General features: G+C 49.4%; 1 protein-coding gene across 1 annotated transcript in view; it reads left to right on the plus strand.

Annotated features, from left to right (window-relative positions):
• The window catches only part of WNK2 (WNK lysine deficient protein kinase 2), a 147,834-nt gene that overhangs the window by 100,263 nt on the left and 24,747 nt on the right, over positions 1-22,824 (plus strand). Inside the window, exons 19-26 of the mRNA XM_052645256.1 lie at positions 8,445-9,268; positions 9,447-9,516; positions 11,529-11,611; positions 11,708-12,399; positions 13,629-13,843; positions 14,719-14,907; positions 15,639-15,737; positions 22,347-22,391. Of these exons, the coding sequence (XP_052501216.1) occupies positions 8,445-9,268; positions 9,447-9,516; positions 11,529-11,611; positions 11,708-12,399; positions 13,629-13,843; positions 14,719-14,907; positions 15,639-15,737; positions 22,347-22,391 (2,217 nt within the window). The remainder of the gene's footprint in view (positions 1-8,444; positions 9,269-9,446; positions 9,517-11,528; positions 11,612-11,707; positions 12,400-13,628; positions 13,844-14,718; positions 14,908-15,638; positions 15,738-22,346; positions 22,392-22,824) is intronic.

Here is a 22,824-nt window from a genome sequence, read left to right on the forward strand (position 1 = left end):
TTAATTTTTCATGTGAAGTAAATACATTTATCTCAAAACAAAGTTTTCTGAAGCAAATTTTTGCTTGTCTGAGTTTGTACCAGCTAAAAGTAGGCTTCCTTTTTTTTTTTTTCCCCCGAAGTGAAATCAGGGATCATTTATTCAGCTTCTTTTAAAGACATGTAATCACTGTTTCCCCAGGCCTGTGGCAAAAACTAATGTCTGCGTTTTTTCAGGCAACTTCATAATTCCGTGTTCCCAAAACTTTTTATCTTTTTGAGCAAGAATTCTTTCAGGTGTCTTTTACAGTCTTCCAGGGAGTTGGAATTTTTCCATTAAGAGAATTTGCAAAACTTAAATAAACAAAAATCCGGTGCAGTGTCTGGTCAATACAGCAGATGAATCAGAACTTGCCAGCCAAGCTGTAACAGTTTTTGCCTGGTCATCAAAGAAGCATTCAGTCTTGTGTTATACTAATGGAAGATGATGCGTTTTCTGTTGACTAATTTTGGACGCTTTTCATCAAGTGCTGCTTTCAGTTGGTCTAATTGGGAGCAGTACTTGTTGGAATTAATTGTTTGGTTTTCCTGAAGGAGCTTGCAAACAGAGGACTCCCTTCCAGTTCTACTGTATACACGACATCACCTTCTTTGGATGAAGACTGGCCTTCGGTTTTGTTGGTGGTGGTGGTTCATTTCACTTGCCCCACCATCTCTCCCATTCTATATTGTTTCACAGAATCTACTTTTCATCACCCTTCACAATTTGTTTTTAAAATGGAATGTTTTTCTTGCATTTCAATAGAGGATCACATGTAGACTTATGGTTAAGAGGGTTTTTGTGGTTTTTTTTTGGGGGGGGGGCTTAACTTACGAGACTTCCCTGGTGGCTTAGACGGTAAAGGGTCTGTCTACAATGCGGGAGACCTGGGTTCGATCCCGGGGTCGGGAAGATCCGCTGGAGAAGGAAATGGCAATCCACTCTAGTACTATTGCTTGGAAAATCCCATGGACAGAGGAGCCTGGTAGGCTACAGTCCATGGGGTTGCAAAGGGTCAGACATGACTGAGCAATGTTCCTGACGTTCCTGATGTGGAACCCAAATATCAAAGCTATTAACATAACCAAGCTGGTGCAAATAATTTTCATTGCTTGATTTGGATAGTTTGAGTGTGTCGGCTGTCTCCCATGTGGTATAACATTGATCTCAGTTAATGTCTCGTTTGATTGCTATCAATTTCAGCTGGTCTACCCAACCACAGGGCATTGTCTGGTACTGGTTTCTGTGATAGTTTATCATGGGAAATTGAATATAGTTCCCTGTACTATATAATGGGACCTTGTTGTTTATCCATTCTATATATAATAGTTTGCATCTGCTAATCTCAAACTCTCAATCCACCCTCCTTCAGTCCCCTTACTCTTTGGCAACCACAAGTCTGTTATCTATATCTGTGAGTTCATTTCTGTTTTGTAGATAAATGCATTTGTGTTATATGTTATATTTTAAGTTATTTATTTATGTATTTTTGGCTGTGCTGGGTCTTTGTTGCTGAGCATGAGCTTTAGTTGCAGAGAGCAGGGGCTACTCTTTGGTGTAGGTGTGTGGGCTTCAGCAGTTGGCGGCACGTGGACTCTAGAGTGTGGGGGCATGTAGGATCTTCCCAGACCAGGGATCGAACCTGTGTCCCCTGCATTGGCAGGTGGAATTCTCAACCACTGGACCAACAGGGAAGCCCCTGTGTTATATTTCAGATTCTACATATAAATGATATTATATGGTATTTGTCCTTCTGTTCCTAACTTAAACTTCACTTAATAATAATCTCTAGTTCTATCCATGTTGCTGCAAATGGCATTGCTTTGTTCTTTTTATGGCTAAGTAGTATTTGTATATATATCTCACATCTTCTTTATCTATTCATCTGTTGAAGGACATCTAAGTTGTTTCCATGTATCGGTGATTATGAATAATGCTGCTATGAACATAGGGGTACATGTGTCTTTTTGAATTATAGGTTTTTTCCAGATACATGCTGGATCATATGGCAACTCTCTTTTTAGCTTTTTGAGGAACCTCCATACATGTTTTTCATAGTGGCTGCACCAACTTACATTCTCACCAACAGTGTAGGAGCGTTCTTTTCTTTATGTCCTCTCCAGCGTTTATTATTTGTAGACTTTCAAGGATGGCTATTCTGACTGGTGTGAGGTGGTACCTCATTATGGTTTTGATTTCCGTTTCTCTAATAATTAGTGATGTTGACCATCTTTTTATATGACTGTTGTTGGCCTATAATTTTTTTCTTTTGTAAATGTATTTTTCTGAGTATCAGGGTGTAATGGTGGCCTCTTAGAATGAATTTGGGAATGATCCCTCCTCTTCAGTTTTGGGGATAGTTTGGGAAGGCTAGGTATTAGCTCTTCTTTATATGGTAGAATTTTGTCTGTGAAGTCATCTGTCTGGTTCTGGACTTTTGTCTGTTGGGAGTTTTTTGATGACAAATTCCATTTCACTACTACTTAACTGTCTATTCCAATTGTCTATTTATTTCTGATTCAGTCTTAGAAGATTGTGTGTTTCTAGGGTTTTTATCCATTTATTCTAGGCTGTCCAAGTTGTTCCTGTATGATTTTTTTGTATATCTTTGATATTGGTCTTATTATTTCTTCTTTCATTTCTTATTTTGAGTCCTCTCTCTTTTTCTTAATGAGCCTGGATAAAGATATCAATTTTATCCTAAAAAAAAAAGAAAAAGCAGCAAATGCTGGGTCTTGTTTTCATTGATTATTCTATTATTGAAGTGGGGTTTTTTGGTTTTTTTTTTTTTTTTGGTCTCTATTTTATTCTTCTCTGATCTTTATTATTTCTTTTCTTCTGCTGACTTTGGGCTTTGTTATTTGATTCCTTTAGACAGTAACCAATGTTGTTTATTTGAGATTTTTCTTCCTTTTTGAGGTAGGCCTTTATTGCTTCCCCCTTAGAACTTCCCTTTTCTGTGTCACATAGATTTTGGAAAGTTGTGCTTTTATTTTCATTTCTCCAAATGTTTTCTGATAACCTCTTTGATTTCTTCATTGACCCATTGTTTTTATAATATCATACTATTTAGTCTCCATGTTTTTGTTTTTTTCTCCATTTTTCTTCCTGTAATAAGTCCCAAAAGTGGAAAGTGGAAAAGTGAAAGTGTTAGTTGCTCAGTCATGTTCGACTCTTTGCAACCAGATGGACTATAGCCCACCAGGGTCCTCTATCCATATAATTTTCCAGGCAAGAATATGGGAGTGGGTAGCCATTCCCTCTCCAAAAGATTTTCCCAACCCAGGGATCAAACCCAGGTCTCCTGCATTACAGGCAGATTCCTTACTCTCTAAGCCACCAGGAAGCCCAAGTTTCATACTATTATTGTCAGAAAAAATGCTTGATGTAATTTCTGTCCTCTAAAGCTTTTGAGACTTGTTTTGTGGCCTAGCATTTGATCTGTCCTGGAGAATGTTCCACATGCACTTGAAGAGAATGTATATTCTGCTGTTTTTAGATGGAATGTCTTACAGGTATATAATAAGTCCAACTGGTCTAATGTTAAGACAACTGTTTCCTTATTGGTTTTCTGTCTGTATGATTTCTCCCTTGATATAAGTGAAGTGTTATAATCATCTGTTCTTATTCTATTGTCAATTTTTCCTTTTTCTGACTGTTAATATTTACTTTCCATATTTAGGTGCACCTGCATTTGTTTTTGTTCAGTTGCTAAGTCATGTCTGACTCTTTGTGACCCCATGGAGTGTAGGCTTCTCTGTCTTCCCCCATCTCCCAGAGTTTGTTCAAATTCATGTCCATCAAGTTAGTGATGCTGTCTAACAGTTCTGTCCTGTGATGTCTTCAGCATCAGGATCTTTTCCAGTGAGTCAGCTCTTTGCATCAGGTGGCCAAAGTATTGGGGCTTCAGCAACAGTCCATCCAATGAATATTCAGGGATGATTTCCTTTAGGATTGACTAGTTTGATCTCCCTGCTGTCCAGGGGACTCTCAACAGTCTTCTCCAGCACCGCAGTTTGAAAGCTTTTCACACTTAGTCTTTTTTATGGTCACTTCAGTACATGACTACGAGGAAAACCATAGCTTTGACTATACGGACATTTGTTGGCAAAGTGATGTCTCTGCTTTTAATATGCTGTCTAGGTTCATTGTAACTTTTCTTCCAGGAAGCAAACATCTTTTAATTTCATGGCTTGTAGTCACTGTCCACACTGATTTTGGAGCCCAAGAAGATAAAATCTGCCACCGTTTCCAAATTTCCCCTTCTATTTGCCATGAAGTGATGGGACTATATGGGACCTGGTATCTTAGTTTTTTAAGTGTTGACTTTTAAGCCAGCTTTTTCACTCTCCTTTTTCACCCTCATCAAGAGGCTCTTTAGTTCTGCTTCATTTTCTGCCATTAGAATGGTATCATCTGCATATCTGAGGTTGTTGATATTCCTCCCATCAGTCTTGATTCAGTTTTTGTAATTCATCCAGCCTGACATTTCACATGATGCACTCTGCACAGAAGTTAAATAAACAGGGTGACAATATACTTCTTTCCCAGTTTTGAACCAGTCAGTTGTTCCATGTTCAGTTCTAACTGTTGCTTCTCGACTTGTATCCAGTTTTCTCAGGAGACTGGTAAGGTGGTCTGGTATTCCTGTCTCTTTAAGAATTTTCCAGTTTGTTGTGAGCCACACAGTCAAAGGCTTTAGTGTAGTCAATATATTACATATATATTGTGCATATATATTAAAGAATGTTATATTCTCTTCTGGTATTGATCACTTTATCAGTATATAATGGCCTTCTTTGTCTTTTTTATAGACTTTCTCTTAAAGTCTATTTTGTAAAATAGGAGTATTGCTACCAGCTTTCTTGTCATTTTCATTTTTGTGAAATATCTCCTTCCATCCCCTCACTTGTAGTCTGTGTATCTTTAACTCAAAGAGAGTCTCTCGAATAGATGGTCTTGGTTTTTATCCAGTCATCTCCTCTATGTCTTCTGATTGGAACATTTAGTCCATTGACATTTAAAGTGATTATATATAGGTATGTACATATTGCTATTCTGTTACTTGTTTTCTGGGTCATTTTTTTCATTCTGTGTTCTTTTCATCTTCTTTTAGTTTCTTTCCTTGTGGTTTGATTGTTTTGTTTAGTGGTATGCTTGTGTTACTTTCTCCCTATTTTTGTGTGTCTACTGTAGGATTCTGATTTGTGGTTGCCATGGGGTTCATATGAGTGAGTGAAGTCGCTCAGTCATGTCCAATTCTTTGCAATCCTGTGGACTGTAGCCTACCAGGCTTCTCAGTCCATGGGATTTTCCAGGCAAGAGTACTGGAGTGGGTTGCCATTTCCTTCTCTAGAGGATCTTCCCAACCCAGGGATCGAACCCAGGTCTCCCACATTGTAGGCAGACACATTACCCTTTGAGCCATATGTTGACCTAAATATCTATTTATTTTAATCTGGTCATTTCAGTCATTTAAGTTCAAGCACATTCTTAAAAATCTCCATTATTTTACTCCTCTCCCCCACATTTTGTGAGTGTTTTGTTTTTTGTTTTTTTGGCTGTGCCACGCGGCATGCAGGATATTATTTCCCTGAACCAGGGATTGAACCTGTGCCTCCTGCAGTGGAAGCATGGAATCTTAACCACTGGACCACCAGTGGAGTCACCACATTTTGTGTTTTTTTTTTTTATGTCATATTTTACATCTCCATGTATATCCCTTAACTGTTTATTGTAGTTATAGTCAACTTTCTAATTTTTGTCTTTTAATCTTATATAAGCATTTGATCCACAGTCTTTGCTGTATATACTGTGTATTTTCCTTTACTGGTGGGATTTTCCCTTCCTATAAATTCTTTCCTTTTGTTGTATGCCTTTTTTTCCACTTGGAGAAGACTATCTAAGACTTCCTTTAAAGTTGGGTTAAATAAGAACTTTTAGTTTTTCCTTATCTGAGAAGTTCTTTAGCTGTCTTTTAATTCTGAATGATAATCTGGTTGGGTAGATTATCCTAAATTTTAGATTTTTCCTTTTTAGCACTATGGGTATGTCAAGCCATTCCCTTGTGGCTATAAAGTTTCTGCAGAAAAATCAGCTGATGGACTTATGAGTGTTTCTTTATATGTTACTCTTTGTTTTTCTCTTGCTGCCTTCAGATTCTTTGTCTTTAACATTTACCATTTTAATTATGGTAGGTCTTGGTGTATATGTTCAGTTTGGGACACTCTGTGTTTACCGTACATGGATATCTATTTTTCTTCAGGTTCAGAGTTTTCAGGCATAGTTTCATCAAATACATTTTTTTTACCCTTTCCTCCTTTGGAACCTCAATAATGCAAATGTTAGTATGCTTGGTATTGTCCTAGAGGTCCCTTAACTTATTCTCATTTTTAATATTCTTTTTCTGTTCTGATTGGGTGGTTTCCATTATTCTGTCCCCCAGCTCTCTCAGGCATTCTTCTGTATCACTTACTCTGCTGTTAAACCTTCGTGGTGTTTTTTCATTTCAGTTGTATTTTATGACTTTATCTTTTGTATTTTCTACTTCTTTGTTAAAATTTTCACTGTGTTCATCTGTTGTCTTCCTTAGTTCATTGAGCATTCTTTTACTAAGGCTTTGAACTCTTTCTGGTAAATTATTTATCTCTGTTTTATTATTTATTTTTTCAGGGGTTTTTCTCCTTTTTTCATATGAGAGAAGTCCCTGTGTCTTCTTATTTTGCTTAACGTCTGTTTTCTCTATGAAATTAGGTGAAACGTTACCCGTCTTGGTCTTAAAGAGTTGCGCTTGTATGGGAGCATCTCTGTTCAGTCTGTCTTTGCCCAGTGGCTTTGGTGGGAGAACTGGATCTGAAGTAAGCAGGGTCATATCTTTTCCCAGAGTGTGCGGGCTGGTATCACCTTGATGGTAGGTAGGATTGGAGATGGAGAGGCTAGAGGCAGAGCCAGGTATGATCTGGGGCTTCTTGTGTGCTCATTGGTCATCACAGCCCTATCAAGGGTGGGGTCTGGTCCCAAAGTCTAGAGCAGAATCCCTGAGGGTGGAGTTCAAGCTGCCTCCTTTCCCTCTGAGTATGTGCTCCCCACTCTCCTGACAATGAAATGTTTGTTCCAGTGGAGATCTGTGCTAGAGCAAGAGGATCTGAGTGGTGCCTGGTATAGGCCAGTGTGTGTGCTTGTACTGTGCCTGCACACCAATCAGAGCTCCAGTCTGTCCTGATCTGCCGCTTCTGTGAACACCAGTAATGGCTGTCCCACCCCACCCCCGACCAGCTGCAGGGCTGGGTGAGAGCCAGCTCTGTCTCCCACAAATGCACGTTTTCCTCCACCATAGCAGCCTTTGACCTAGTGGGAAGCTGTGCTGAAGCTCCTGGTGCTGGAGTGGGTGCTCAGTGTGGTCTAGGGCATGCCTTGGATCAGTTGCAGGAAACTGACCAGAGTCCCAGGCACTTTCAATCTGCTTCCTCTGTTTTGCTCCTAGGAGTAAACAAAGCATATTCACACTCTTCACAAGCAAATTCTAGGTTTCTTACAGCCCTTCTGGTTTTCAAATCCCACTGGTCCCACTGGTTTTCAAATCAACCAAGGGGACTCATCTTCTCGGTGTCAGACCCCAGGGATGGGATGTCTAACATGTGGTTCACATCACTCACTCCTCAGGAAGGATCTCCAAGCCCATGTAATCCCCCTTTACCTCTGTGTCCCCTTCTAGGGGCATCAGTTCTGACCTGATCACTTTCTACCCGATTCAGTGTCAATCTTTACAGCCTTGATTGTACAAAAGGCCTCCTGCCAGTCTTCAGTTTGATTTTAGTGAGAATTGTTCCACCTGTGATGTATTTTTGATGTGTTCGCAGAGGGTGGTGAACACGTTGTCCTTCAACTCTTTCATCTTGATCTCTCTCTGGTCCGAGCTTCTGATCTTACCAAAGCATGGTGTCTGGCTTATGAGAAGTTACTGTTCTCTCCAGGGCAGGGGAATGTGTACTGCTTGCTACTTAAGACTTTATAATTTTATTTACAGTTTTGTGGAATGGGCCAGTGCAAGGGTCATAAGAGCTGTTTTTATGGAGCTCGCCTGGCACATGGGGGCATGGAAAGACAGTCAACAGACAGGAATAGGTTATGCCTGATGGCTAAGTACTACAGAAAAATCAGAAGGAAGGTGGGATGTGCTAGTGTGGCTGAATGGGACACTTCTAGAACACAACCTGAGATGGGAAGCAGGGTCGCAGGAAGACGTGTGCAAGGAGTCTCAGGCCGGAGCTAGCACATGCGTGAAGTTGGCATGTCGGAGAAAAGCAGAAGAGGACTGGTATATAGAGCACTACCAGCCCAAAGAAGGCATCTTTTTAGCTAGCAAAGTGCCAGGTGAATAGGACCAGAATAGGTTAGTATAGAGGCATTTTTCCTATTTCTTCTAGATTCAGCACCCTCTAAAGACCAGCTATCCTCCAAGGAGAAACCCAGCTTCTCAACTGATCTGCAGCTTCTGAGCCAAGCAGGCCCCAGGGACCTTCCTGGTGGTGCACCAGCCCCTTTGGTGCCGTCATCCCCTCCCGTGACTGCTCTGTCCCAAGACATGGCCCCACCAGCTGCCAGTCCTAAGCTGGAGCCAGCAACGGGGCCTGCCATGCAGGCAGGGGGCCCAGGAACCCCTCAGGGGCCAGCCAGTGAGCATAAGACTCCCTGGCCACTAATGGAGACTCTTGATGCTCACCTTGTTGCACAGTCCCCTGACATGGGCCGAGGGTCTTGTGCCCCACCTTTGGAGGCCCCCCTTCACCCCATGGGTCTGGGGGATCCTGCCTTAGCCAGAGAGCCCATCACCAAGGGGGAGCCCCTGTCAGCTTTGGCCCCCACATCTGCTGCCCCTGGTGGGGCCCCTCAGCCCACTGTGAGCCAGCCCCTTCCCCCACTCCCCACTGTGGTAGGAGCAATCAGTCTGGCCACTCCCCAGCTCCCCAGTCCCCCGCTGGCACCCACCGCCCCTCCTCAGCCACCTTCAGCCTTGGAGTCAGATGGAGAAGGGCCGCCCCCAAGGGTGGGCTTTGTGGACAGCACCATCAAGAGCCTGGACGAGAAGCTGAGGACTCTGCTCTACCAGGAGCACGTGCCCACCTCCTCAGCCTCGGCTGGGACCCCTGTGGAGGCAGGTGACCGAGACATTACCCTGGAACTCCCAAAAGGGGATGAGCCCCGTACAGAGGCCTCTGGGGGCAGTCTGGCCCTGCTACCCCAGCCTGCGGTGAGTACTGCCCGAGGCACTGTCTCCAGGCAATTCATGTCTGACCCACCCACACGTGTTTTGCTTGAGTTGCCTAGGGAGAAGGAGTCCATCCTTTGAACTGGAGGAGAAGATATGCAGTTTTGCTACAGAGATGTTAGCAAGGCTCACAGCTCTTTTTTTCTGTTTCTTTCTTCAGTTGGAAAAGTCAGAAATGGCCCCTGGATTAGAGGTCACACTGGAGCAGTCCGTGTCCTCGTCAGTGACAGGTAACAAGCCATAGGTGTTACCAGCCTTCCTTACTTTGAAACATTCTGCTCCTTTACCCTTCATCCCCACAGCATCTTGGGTGGGACCCAGATGTGGCAGAAGCAGTTCTAGCACAAACCATGTGTTCACACTCCAAGAGAAAGCCCTCTGTGGAAATGGGTGAAAGCCCTATTGACTGGGTATTGGGATCTTAACAGGGCCTGTCTGGCTCCCCAGTGCTCTCAGTATATTCTGGTGGATACCCCTAGCTCCTCTTTCTATAGGAGGTTATAAGGTGACTGTGGTTATTTTGGACAGAATGCAGGGCTGGGGCTGGGGAGTTCCAACAGGTCTGTGGAAGCTGCCGGGCTAGAGCCATCCGTGAAGTTCTGAAACAGGATTTCTTCAGTACTTTCTTTGAGTACTGTGCATCTCTGCAGGAATTCTTGCTGTCGTTCTCATTTCACTTCTTCTAAGTCACGTCCGTCGTGTCCGACTCTGTGCGACCCCACAGACGGCAGCCCACCAGGCTCCTGTCCTTGGGATTCTCCAGGCAAGAACACTGGAGTGGGTTGCCATTTCCTTCTCCAGTGCATGAAAGTGAAAAGTGAAAGTGAAGTCTACCTGAACACATATGTTTTAGCACAAGGGAGTTGGTCTGATCTAAGGTGTTGGTTCTTTCTCGGCCTGGAATTTCTTGAGAGATGGGCAAGATAAGGATCCAGCTGACCTTGTAAGGGGACCATGGGTGTGTATCAGTGGCAAGAACAGTCTTCCCAGATCACAGAACAAGGGGAGTGGACCGTTGGATTCTGTGGCTGGACCCCAGGACACTGCATTCTTATAGATGCCACAACTTTAGAGGGGTGGGGCTTCTGGGATTGGGGTCAGAAGCCGTAACATATGATGTTTACCTGGGGAAGATAAGGATCATGGGATGAAGCAGGAGTGGGCTGGGCAAGGGAGAAGGTGAGAGATTGTACCTGAGTGCCCGCTCCATCTCCTTTTGCCTTCTTTCTGTGAGTTGTGTACCATGGGCAGCCACCTTATGCAGCATCAGTGCCTTCGAGTGCCGGAGCCTTCCAGAGTATGGAACTGACAGGGAAACTCTTAAGAGATAGATTCTAGTTTGGAAAAGGTCCATTTTTCTGGCGGTCAGAGCTGATCAGAAATAGAGTGCAGTTGGTAATGAGCCTCCTGTCCCTAGAGGTGTGCAAAGCAAGATTGGATGATCTTCACCATAGTCGTGTAGGGAGGAGTATTGTGTATTGCCTAGAGTTGGGGCTGCATGACAGATGGATCTGGGTCTTCTCAGGAATCTGCAGGGGCAGCCCCCCAGCCTGGCTGGAGGCTCTTTCAGCCCCTGTCATGCCTCCCCCAATCCCCTGTGCATGGCAGCATGTCAATTCAGCTCAGGCTAACACACAGCTCTGGTTTTCTTTGCTATGTGCAGGTCCCAACTCAGGCCAGGCTTCCACACATCAGCTCCTTCTGCTTCTATTGTTTACTCTTCACAGCAACCTGGGAAGGCTGGTCAAATGTGTCATCTGTAGATGGGGAAATGGGACAGTCTCAGATGACAGGGACCTTCCATAGACTTTGGAGCAGCAGGATTAGGAGTCAGCCTTATTGTTCTGATCTTCCTGGGCCTCATAAGAGCCTTTTATCATCAGAACATGCCGGGGAGAGAGAAGGCAATGCCGTCAGGTGAAACAGGGCACATCAGGGGTATAGAGAGGACAGGTGAGGCAGGCGATGGTAATCAGGTGCATGGAAGGCCTGGCTGTGCCTGAGGGTCTCGAGCAGGGGTCTTCAGGGATCTGGGTAGTATTGGGCTGATGTCTCCCCCCTTTTCTGGATCACAGGGCATCTCCTGTGAAGTGATGAGGTTAGGATGTCAGTAGTTTCTCTTTTCTAGCTGCACACACCGCTTCTCACTGCCACTCCCTTTCTCTTCTGGATGGCTGCTTTTGGGTCATTCCTGCCTTTGTTCTTTGCACCAGCCTGAGTAATGGTTTTAACGTTTCTACAGCTGAATCATCTTTGAGCCACACGCTTGGCCGTGAGGGAGCACAGGTGGCCTCAGATTTGTTCGCAGCACCCAGTGCCCCCCAGGTAAGAAGTTTTCTCCAGTGAGATGCTCAGTGGGTTGGCGGGCTTGCTCTCTGATGGTGTTTGCGTGGAATCTTTTCCTTTCCACTGTTTCCCAAGGATGTCCCTGCTTCTGCCATCCCTGCCCATCTGGAGCCCACAGACCGGACCAGCAGGGTCCCTGGGGAAACCTTGGCCGAGTCCATGCAGAGCTGCCCGGGGACGTTGATTGAGGGTGGCCAGGACAGCCAACCCCAGCCTCACAGCACTCTGGTATCAGGATCCCCTCCGAAGTGGCCAGGGCAGCAGGATGGCAGCTCGCCAGCCAAAACCGTGGGCCGGTTCTCAGTGGTCAGCACCCAGGATGAGTGGACTCTGGCCTCCCCCAATAGCCTGCGGTACTCAGCCCCACCTGACGTTTACCTGGACGAGGCTCCCTGCAGCCCAGACATGAAGCTGGCTGTGCGGCGGGCACAGACGGCCTCCTCCATCGAGGTCGGCATGGAAGAGCCCATGTCCAGTGACTCTGGGGACGAGTCCCCTCGCAGGAGGCCTTCTGTGCAGAAGCATGCCTCCCTGCCCAGCAGCAGTGGTGGTGTGGCCAGTGACTTTGTGAAGAAGGCTGCTGCCTTCCTGCAGAGGTCCTCTCGGGCTGGCTCCCCAGGCCTGGAGACACCCAGCAGGATGGGCGTGAAGGTCCCCACCATCAGCGTGACCTCCTTCCACTCCCAGTCATCCTACATCAGCAGTGACAACGACTCAGAGATTGAGGATGCTGATATCAGGAAAGAGCTGCAGAGTCTTCGAGAGAAGTAGGTCCTGTGCAACAGGTCAGGTCTGGGCTATGGTGTCAGGGGAAGTGTCCGGCAGCTGAAGTCCACATCCTGCCATGTGCACTTTGAGCTGCTTGGGCTGGGTGACAGGGCAGAGGCAGTGTCCCTGCCATCAGGTCTGGTCCCTGGTCTCTGGGGCCCACACCTCCCCTCCTCCTTCAGTCTCACACATAGGCCTTGATCGCACTTGCTCTCTCCCCCTGCAAGTTTACCTGCTCCTGCTGTGGTCAGGGTCACTGAGATACAGCTAAGCCATAAAGTCTCCTTCAGGACAAGAGGGCCTCACACTTTAGTTACTAAGGTCGGGAGAGGCTGGAATCCTTGGGAAGGAGTGGCTATGGGCTCTTGGAGTGGGCCCAGAAATGGAGATGTGGGCAGGAGAAGCCCGTGCTCTCTCCTGCTCTTGGCTGTGCAGAGAGGGCCCCAGCCTTAGCTGTATGCTCCCTGAGGAAGGCCAACTGGGACCACCCAGCCCTTTCCTAGACTTGCCTAGAAACTGCCCTTGCCCACAGTCAGTGATTTCACTCAAGTCTTAACAGCAGCTTCCCACCCATGTGACCTGGCATCTCGGCTCTATTCTCAGGAATAGTGTTGCTTGTGGGGTCAGCCTTAGCTGGAAGCTCTCCTGGGCACAGCTGGAGCCCCAGGGCCCTGGGTAATAACATATTTTCTGTAGACTCGCTTGTACAGGCTTCTCTCCTCTGAGAGGCCTCTTGTGCTGTGTTCCCTCACATGAAGGAAGTAACACTTATTTGCCTGATAAGCTAAGGCAGTCTTCCAATTCTGAGCCCTGATTATTTGTTTCTTCACCCATGTTTATGAGTAGGGTTTGTATTGTAAGCGTAAATGTGAGAAGTTGTTCATATCCTCCCCCGGTACACCCCCCCCCCCAAAAAAAAAAAACCCAGCCATGTTACAAGTCTGGATATATTGGAAAACTTGAATATCTTAGGCTGGTCTTCATGCAGTTCTGTTGTTGGGTGAGTTGATGCCAGAGGTCTCAGTGATACTCCCATTTGGCTTAGGTGTAAACAGAAGGTGACGTTTAAATGCCCTTGTGTCCCCTGTGCATGGCCTGTCTGCCCAGCCTACCCTGAAGGCTCTACTCCTCATACCCATCCTACCAGTCCTGGGCTCTCCTGGAGGGGCCTCATGTTGGAAACGACCAGAATGCCCACCTGGCTTCCCTCTTCCTTTCCCTCCTACAGGCATCTGAAGGAGATCTCAGAGCTACAAAGTCAGCAGAAACAGGAGATTGAGGCCCTGTACCGCCGCCTAGGCAAGCCGCTACCCCCCAACTTAGGCCTCTTTCACACGGCCCCACCCATCGGCCGCCGGAGAAAGACCAGCAAGAGCAAGCTGAAGGCGGGGAAGTTGCTGAGCCCCCTGGTGCAGCAGCTCAAGGTCGTGGCCTCCAGCACAGGTTGGCCCAGGGCCCTCCTAGCCACCCTCAGCCGTGGGAGCTGGGCAGATGGGAGGCAGGCACTAGGCCTTGGAAGAGCGCTTCTTGAATCTCCTTTCATTGGAGCAAGGAAGCGTCTTCAGGCCCGAGAGAGCCAAGGCCTCCACCCATCCTGCCAGGAAGGAAGAACCAGAGTCCCAGCTGCCTGTGGCTGCAGTGTGCTCCTCCCTGCAGAGTGCTGCCCGGGCAGGGGTCTGCTTCCTCTGATCCCGTTTCTCAGATGTATGTCAGCCCCTGACAGTGGGGGTTGAGCAGCTGCCTTGGGGGAGGGAGAGGATGATAGGGACCCTCCCTGCTCCCCAGCCTTTAACCACAATGCCCAGGCACTAAGAGTACACACCCCAAGCCCCCACACTCTGGGGTGGGGACCCAGTGAGCTGAAAGCCCCAAATGTACCAGGTGGGAAGCCAGCAGTGAGCTGACCTTAAGCCTTCCCTCTCCATGTTGCAGGTAACCTGCAGGATACACACCCAAGAATTTCTAAGATTACCGAAAATTACATGAATTCCATATCAATTCCTAAAGCTAACACGAGACTTTTGAGACTTAGGAAATCCACGGGTCCCCTTTGAGCCCACGTGTACATCTGCAGATGGGCCGTGGTTCTTTCACAGTGTTTGCACAACGTAGGTTAGCACCAGTGGAAACAGTGATCATTTTCTTCGATCTTCCTGACAACTGCGCATGGGTGATCCAGCAATGTATCCATTGCCTGTAGGGACTCAGCTTCCCCAAGGTCACCCAGCAAAGAGCAGGGAGGATAGACGTGGCCTGAGCTGGCTGGTCTGTCCTGTGGTGCCTCATCGTGCCTGTCACCCCTTCTCCCCCCAACCCAGGTCACTTGTCAGACTGCAGCAGAGCCCCTCCTGCTAAGGACCCTGCCCAAGCTGGGGCAGGGCCCACAGCAGCTTCAGACCCATGTGGGAAGGCAGTTCAGACTCAGCAGCCTTGCTCCGTGCGGGCCTCCCTGTCTGCAGACATCTGCTCCGGCTTGGCCAGTGATGGAGGCGGAGCGCATGGCCCAGGTGATTCCCAGCTCGCCCGTCTCCGAGCATGTGCTAGCCTCATAGGGCCCGTGTGGCATAGAGGGGACATGAGCTGCGGCCAAGGCTGCCGACAGCTTCTTAAGGAAAAAAAAAAATGTTAGATGTAGATTTTGAATGAGAAAAGTGGATGGCCTGCCCATCATCAAGTCTTGCTGTAAGCGGCTCAGAGGGAGGTGCGCTTTGCAAGAGCCGGCCTGGGGAAGGCGCCAGGACCACTGAGAGGTCAGATGTGGCATCTGCTGTGAGCTCTGCGCCAGTTCCCAGGCACTGGCCCACCCCCACCCTACCCCACTCCCCACTAAACATGGGTCCTTCCGTCAGGAGGGCCAGGTGGGGGGACGAGGGCACAGCTCTCGAGCTGGGAGATTGGCCTTGAGGAGGAAATGCTCGTCACCGCTGCCGTGGATGCAGCGGCTACGCGATGAGGTGCTCCACCCCCACCATCTCTCTCCAGAGAAGTCGTGGTGACCGCTGCTGGTGCCCACCCCCCCACCCTGCCCCGCACGCTCTCCTGGGGTCCGCTTCTCTCCCGCTCCAACATCGCCTCGTTTCCATTATGTGATCAGTGGCTGTGGTCCTCTGGGCTGGGCTAGGTGGAGCCGTGGATGCTAAGTGAAGAGGCTGATATGGCTGGTGGTGTGTAGGAGGAATCCCAGAGACTGTACTTGATGCCTGTCTCTTTGTTTTCTTCCCTCTATATTCATTTGCAGGCTGGACGGTTTACCACCCAACGTCTGAGAGAGTGACCTTTAAGTCTAGTAGCAAACCTCGCGCTCGATTCCTCAGTGGACCCGTGTCTGTGTCCATCTGTCTGTATTTGTTCTTTTGTATTTTATCACCTCCTGGCCCTTGGTTTCTCCCCTGCCCCTCCCTGTCTTCATTATCTTCCATACATTTTGTAGGACACCTTACCCTACCCCCATTGAAATGATGTACTTGATACAAAAAATGGAACCCCGTCCATGCCCACCCTTCTAGCCCCAGAAAGCGCCAGTGCATGCTCTTGGCTGGCTCATGCCTGGACACCAAAAGCATGTGCAGTGGTTTGCCCACTCCCAGCCTCTGGCGCTCTGCCCCAGGCCCCAAGGTGCTCTGCATTTCTTTTGTCACTCGTTTGTTTAGTGTTTTTTTTTTTTTTCTTTTTTTATGTTGGACGTAGTTTTATTTCTGTTGCAATCGTGGCAGATTTACACGTCCGCTGTCCCCAGTTCCAGCGACAACAAAAAGACAACCCCGGCCTTCTCTAGACGCATGGTGTGTTTCACACGTGTCTGGACTCTGAAGACATGCATGTAGCGAGCCGAGACAGTTCTAGAAGGTCACTGGAGGGTGTAACTTCTGTACAAGGGCCGTATCACAACATCCAGTACTGTTAACCCACTGCCCCACTCCCTGCATGTGGAAATGCTGAGAGAACGTGCTCCAGCTAGGATGCCCCAGTACCGCCTCCCCCCCCCCCCATTCTTGTTACATCAGGAATCTCTGACCCTGAGAGATTCCAAGCCTCCTGCTGTGCCCCTCTGTGTGGGCCCGGCCCCTCCTGGCCTTCTCTCTAGCTGGAGCACTTTACTTGGTGTATTTCCCTCTCATCTCACCGACCTCAGAGATGAAGTCAATTATTCAGTTCCCCAAAGCTCTGCTAAATCAAAACTCAAGTCCCAGTCATCATCTGCCTCCCTGGAACACACTGCTCGTACCCAGGGACTCCGTGTCCAGGAATGGCACATCTGCTCAGGCTGTCCAAAATCGTTTTCATCCTTCAGACCAATTGGCCAATGATTCAGAAGCTGTGAGGTTTTCAGGTTTTTGTTTTTCAACAGAAGCGTTAAGCTTTTTTACCCATTGGATTGTACATGCTGGTTTAGGGCCTCTGGCTTTTGCTGGTACAATAAAGATACATTGTGCTTGCTGGGATCTGAGGCCACATCCATGGCAGGCATCCATCAGAGTTCAGTGTCCATCCCCATCAGAGTGACTTTGGCACCCTCCCCAGGAGGGCCAGGTCAGAGGCATAAGACTGTGTAAAAATGCGCAGGAACTGCCCAGTGCTCCTTGTCTGCTAACAGCCCCCACCCCACCCCCGTTTCTGCTCAGGCGTCTTGGGTCTGCAGGTTAGTTGCCAAGTTTAGTAGGGGGCTGGGAGCCTGCATGCATCCTGGCTCCCCACTCACCTCGCACATCACCCACTAGTCCTCTTTCTTCTGCCTGTGTGTGCCTGGCTCTCGCCTGGGAAGCTGTGGTGAGGGCACCTGCCCCTCTAGGCATCTCCAGGCATCTCCTAGTCAGACAAATGTGTGTATCACTGCTTGAGGGTGGCCAGCCAGGAGTGGGAAGCAGATTAGAGCAGGGCATTTGGGGTAAAAGTGTGAATGAAGAGTACCATGTGGCCCCTGAGGTCCTTGCCAGGCTACCTTTCTACTCAGGTGGTTCTACTCTTTTTTTAAGGGTTTTCATTTATATCATTATTAATTATTGTTTCAAGATAAAAAACATTATTTGAGGCTCAGTAGGGACAAAGGGTTTATGTTTTCCTTCTGTGCTTGTGTGTGTGGCTAGGAAGAAAGAAATGTGTGTGGCATGGCTTGGTGGCAAATGGGGAGCTGGCCTACGTAGATTGATTACAGGTGGTGGTACATGCTGGCCTATAAGGCTTTATTTCCTCCAATGCCATGAATCCAATAATGCTGTCTGTTTTCACACAGTGGCCCTTTTAGGCATACCATGGCTAAGCTCAGAGAAGGCAATGGCACCCTACTCCAGTATGCTTGCCTGGAAAATCCCGTGGATGGAGGAGCCTGGTAGGCTGCAGTCCATGGGGTCGCTAAGAGTCGGACACGACTGAGCAACTTCACTTTCACCTTTCACTTTCATGCATTGGAGAAGGAAATGGCAGCCCACTCCAGTGTTCTTGCCTGGAGAATCCCAGGGACGGCGGAGCCTGGTGGGCTGCCGTCTATGGGGTCACACAGAGTCGGACAGGACTGACGCGACTTAGCAGCAGCTGCAGCAGCATGGCTGAGCTCCTAGTCTTGGGGCCACAACATGGCCCCCACATGCTCTGGGGTTGCTGGTCAGGAGGGTGTACTGTGGGTTCCTGCCCTGGACCCGCTCACTGCAGCCTCCAGCTGAGCCATGTGAAGGTTGAGCCTGTGCCCCTGCCCCTGCCACTCTAACGGGGTGGGATACCCCAGGACTGCCCATCCTGTCCCATGTGTGCTGGCATTTGCTGAGCCCTGCAGGGGGTTCTCTTGGACCTGTAGTCTGCCGGTTTCTGGGTGACCACAGAGCTTTTTGCTCTGAGAGGAGACTGAGCATATGCCTCAGTGAGAGACCAGAGGGAAATATTTAGGGCTGGCTTCAGCCCCTGAAGGCTGAGAGGCAGGGGGACTTTGGGTTGGCTGCAAGGGCAGAGGGAGCTTGAGCTTGGGTGCTAAGGGCCGTGGCTCTGGGGTTGTGGGGGCAACTGGTCCAGCCCGGAGCTGGAGGTAAAGCCAAGAGCATGTTTTCAGTTTGTACAGGAGACAGGACTCTAGGAAAATAAAACCTGTGTTAAGCTTTGAAGTACACAAAGAAGGTCCCAGCTTCCATGAAGCTTGGAGAAGATAAGAGGGGTTAGAGATGGGTGGGGGCACCTGGGGTGGAGCTGCAGGCAGCTTTGGGAGGTGGGGAGGTAACTTGAGGTGGCGAAGTAGCCATGCCCAGGATGGAGAGCCAGGGGAGGGTGAAGGCTGGGTGCTGCCGTACAGTGGGTGTCAGAACAGGCCAGCCCTCAGAGCCGTAGGTGGGCCGGCACTCAGGGAAGGACAGACTTGGGAGTGAGGCTCTGGGCACAGACGCCTCCTTGCAGCCAGTGGAGGCTTCAAGGAAGCTTGTAGTCAGGGGTGTGAGGTCATGTTCAGAAAGTGGTTGTGTCCTGTTAGTCAGAAGCTGTGGTCAGACCCGTTGGTCCTCCCTGTCCCCGCTCTTCATCGGAACGGAGACAGGCACGGGCACATGGAACAGTGAGGTCTGCTGTGTTTTTCTCACATGTCCATCAGCAGCAGGCCGGGTGTCGTCCATGCTGTAGCCAGTTTGTCTCTGGGCCCGCTAGGTGCCACAGTGCAGCCCCCCAGGTTCTTCCCTCACCTGGGACTATTCTCATCCAGGTACTCAGGATGTACTGTCCTCAGGGTAGGCCCTGTGCCACTCGGGGAGTCATCCTAGGGTAGAGCTGAGACACATCCTTCCTCCTTGCACATGCTTCCCGGAAAAGTTTCAGCTCCATGCTCGGGTCTAGGTGGCTTGGTACGGAGACACTCAGGATGATGTTTCGTCTCTGTCCCGTTTGTCTCCTGTGCCAGAAGAGGGCACCTGACACCGCTGCCAGGCACAAGGTGACCGACAGACTCGCCTCTTCCATGGGGGGAGTGGGGAGGCCCCTGGCTGGTCTGCACTGAGCCTGTTGCCCCGGTTCCTTGTGAGCTTCTTAGTATTTGAAGCTTGATGAACTGCAGGTGTGATAGTGGCTCCAGGGCCTGGCCCAGGCAGATGTGATAGTGGCTGCCCTGGCCCGCATCTTGAGCAGTTTGCCTGCATCATGTATCCTGGAATTTGAGGTGTCCTTCTGGCACTTGAAGGGTCTAAACAGCATCAGGTGCCTGACAGGGCTGGCCATCCATACCAGGAGCTGCCTCTGTTTCCACGCCAAAGTGAATGTAGGGGCAGCTGGGGTGGGGGGCCTCATTGCATGCAGGCCTGGGCGACGCCTGAGACTCCTGGCCTGGCTGTGGGGTTCTTGCAGACACGAGCTGCACCAGGACCAGATGTTAGGTCATTCAGTTGTGTTGCTCCTTTGCAGTCTGGGAAGAACAGTTTTCTCAGTAGCTGGGAGAGGCTGCCAAGCCCCAGATCCCTAGCATCTGCCTATGTGGAGGCTTCTCGGAGTATTTCTGGGGTTGCTAAGCTGGCTTTTGCCAAGCCTTGGCTAAGGATGGAAGTGCTATGGGGAGGACTCTCTCTTCATGGGAAACCAGGGGGTGGGGCTGGTTAAAACCATTATTCCCCATGTGCGCCTGATGTCGGCTTCCTATAGGCATGTGTGGGTCCCATGTAGGTATCCTGTGGGCCACAAGTGGGCCCGTGATGTATCCCATGTGGGCCCTTTGTGGGTTCTGTGCAGGCCTGCTGCCCTCGCATTGCTCCCTTGTAGCTTGATGTTCCTTGCAGCTGCCTTGTTCCATCCTGCTCTGTGGGCAGGAACTCAATGTGTATACTAGCACAGTGTGGGTTCAGCAGGGCTGGGTAGAGACTTGTCCATCAGACGCTGTCTGCATGGTGTGTGTTTAGAGCAGGACTAGGGCCAGGGAACAGACACAGGGGACAAGATTCAAGGGGCCACTTGAGGATGGACAGGGCTCTGGCGTGAGTGTGGACTGGTTAGCCACATGATGCCTGCTCAGCTGTGGTTTTGTAGAGCCAGACAGTGTGACCTGTGTGGAGGGATCCAAATCTGGTTTGTTTGTGTTAGAGATCCACCCTAAGGACTGGGAGCTGACCAGGCTCTGGTCACCTCAGGGCCCGTGTTCAGCCAGGGCATGGACGGCCAGGAGCTATGCTCCATCCCTTAGGCGGTGTCCAGTGAGGGTGTGGGTTGGTATTGCTTTCTGGCTCTGAGGATGGTGTCCTGGTGTCTGATGTCTTTTACCCTGCCTGGGTAACCAGAAAGATCAGTCTGGAGCCCTGATTTCTGGCTGATCGCAGGCACAGACTCCCTCTAGCAGCCAGCTTCTATGGCTGGCTGGCGTGTTCTCTTTCCCATGAGGGTGATAGGAGACAGCTCTGAATGCAGAGCTCTAGCAACACTAGGAGCTGCCAGGCAGGCACAGAGCAGCCTTTTGAAAGAACCTGTTATGGTTAGACTGCAGGGGCCTTGCAGAAGTACTTAGTCCCAGGTCCCAGGGTCGTCTGTAGGGGACTGCTGTGGTCCAGAGGACAGTACAACCCCAGGATCTCGACTAGGAAATCTGTGTTCACATGCAGGTCACAGAGCCCAGAACCCTCCTCCCTTTGTACCTTGGAACCCCTAAAGGGCTTTGTGCTTCCAGCTGAGGTCCATCTCAGGACACAGACCAGCAAAATCTTTCCAGAGTTCGCACTGAGAATCAGTCTGGATTGCTCCTGCCTGGCCCAGTTCCATTTTATTCTCATAACAGACCCCAACTGAATATCACCTCCCTTTTTACCAAGTCAGCCTCAGCGAACACAGCAGGATGAGCCAAAATAAGTGCAGCTCAGTGTGAGCTAGTTTTCTGAACCAATGAGTACAGCTTTTCCCCAGTAAGCCTTTGCCCCTGTCCCCCAATACAGGAAGCAGTGTCTTGCCTTCCGTAGTGAGGGGGCTGGGAATGGTGCTGTGGTGGGCACTCTCTTGGGAGATTGGGGGTGTGTAAGGAATCGTGCTCCAGGGGAGGGGCCACGGGCGGGAGCACAAACAGACCCTCCATGCTAGCGTGGCCTTGCTGAGTGACCTTGGGAGCACCTGAGCCGTCCTTGCCCATCCCACCTTTGCCTGCTTGGCTGCCTGGAATGCCACAGGGTAAGCCAGGTGTGGCAGCCCCTTTCGGCCAGCTTACCTGCCCTCCAGGTGGGCCCTAATTGTCAATGCCAAACACTGAAGTCACTGCCCATCTGTCTTAGCACAGGCAGCCTCTGGGAGCACGGGGTCTGGGAGCTCTTAGTGATGGTGCAGTGAGGAGGCCTCTCACCCTGCCCCGTGGACAGGGAATACCTGATGAGGCAGCCGTGTTACCGAGAATGAGGATCAGCTTCCCTCTGGCCTCTGTAGACAGGGCTCCTCATATTTTCCCCTCCACGCTCATCACTGGCTTGTTCAGGGCAGCCTAAGATCTGGGATTGGCCTCAAATCTGCAAAACAATGTATCTTTTTGCACTTGGAAAACTGCCCATGAGCCTTATGCCAGGCAGGGCCAGGCTGTGCTCCATTGAGAGCTCTCCTGGCTGACTTCTAGTGGGCATCCTGCCTCAACCAGCAGGATTCCCAAAAACCTTATACTTGAAAGCCAAGCAGTGTGCTTTGCTTTTTTTTTTTTTAATTGTTTTTTTTTTTCTTTCTTTATCTCTCTTTCTCTCTTTTTCTTTTTTGTTTTTTTTTGGAATATGCTTCTAGAGACACACACACTTCTACCTGAAGCTTGGGGCTTGGCCCTGCACCTCCGCCCCTCGGCGAAGCTCGTGTGAACCTCCACACTGACTTGGGGGCCTCCCAGTTAGCCCAGGAGGCTGGTCCCTTCTTTCTGAACTGCTGGCCTTTGCTCCTCCTCGCACACTGATGACTTTTGCTTAGAGTGTGGTGGCTTGTCCCCCTTGTGTGCCGTCCTGCCTAACCCTGTGGTCTTGTGTCATTTCTTCTTCCCTTGCAGGGTCTGCCTTGAAGCGTCTCTGTCTAGGCAAAGAGCACAGCAGTCGTAATTATCGGGTTTTTTACCCCTTGTCCGCTTCCATCGCATGGGCTTTATTGTGGCTAGTGCGCATCAGGGTTTCCACGGCTGGACCGGGAGCCGAGGGCCCAGCGGGTAGGCGGGTGTGGACCCGCTCTGTGCCCACCCTCCGTGGGTGCTGCTGGGCCTCCACCTGGTGAGATAGCCGCCCTCAGGCACACTTGCAAGCCTCCGTGGCTCCTAGAGTTTGTGCATTCTCGCCAGTTCACATCTAACTGGCTTTCCTTCTCCGAAACGTCCATGTATTACCAATCATTAATTGGCTCCTTTTCCAAAACCGTAGGAATGAGTATTTCCTTCAAGTGCTAAAGATGAGTGCCCCCACAGAGGAGAGATGCCGGGACAAAATGGGTATCAGTTTACCTGGGCCGCCCACTGCTCTCATCTCATGCCTCTTTTT

Source organism: Budorcas taxicolor, chromosome 8 (genome assembly GCF_023091745.1).
Source record: "Budorcas taxicolor isolate Tak-1 chromosome 8, Takin1.1, whole genome shotgun sequence".
NCBI classification, from domain to species: Eukaryota; Metazoa; Chordata; class Mammalia; order Artiodactyla; family Bovidae; genus Budorcas; species Budorcas taxicolor.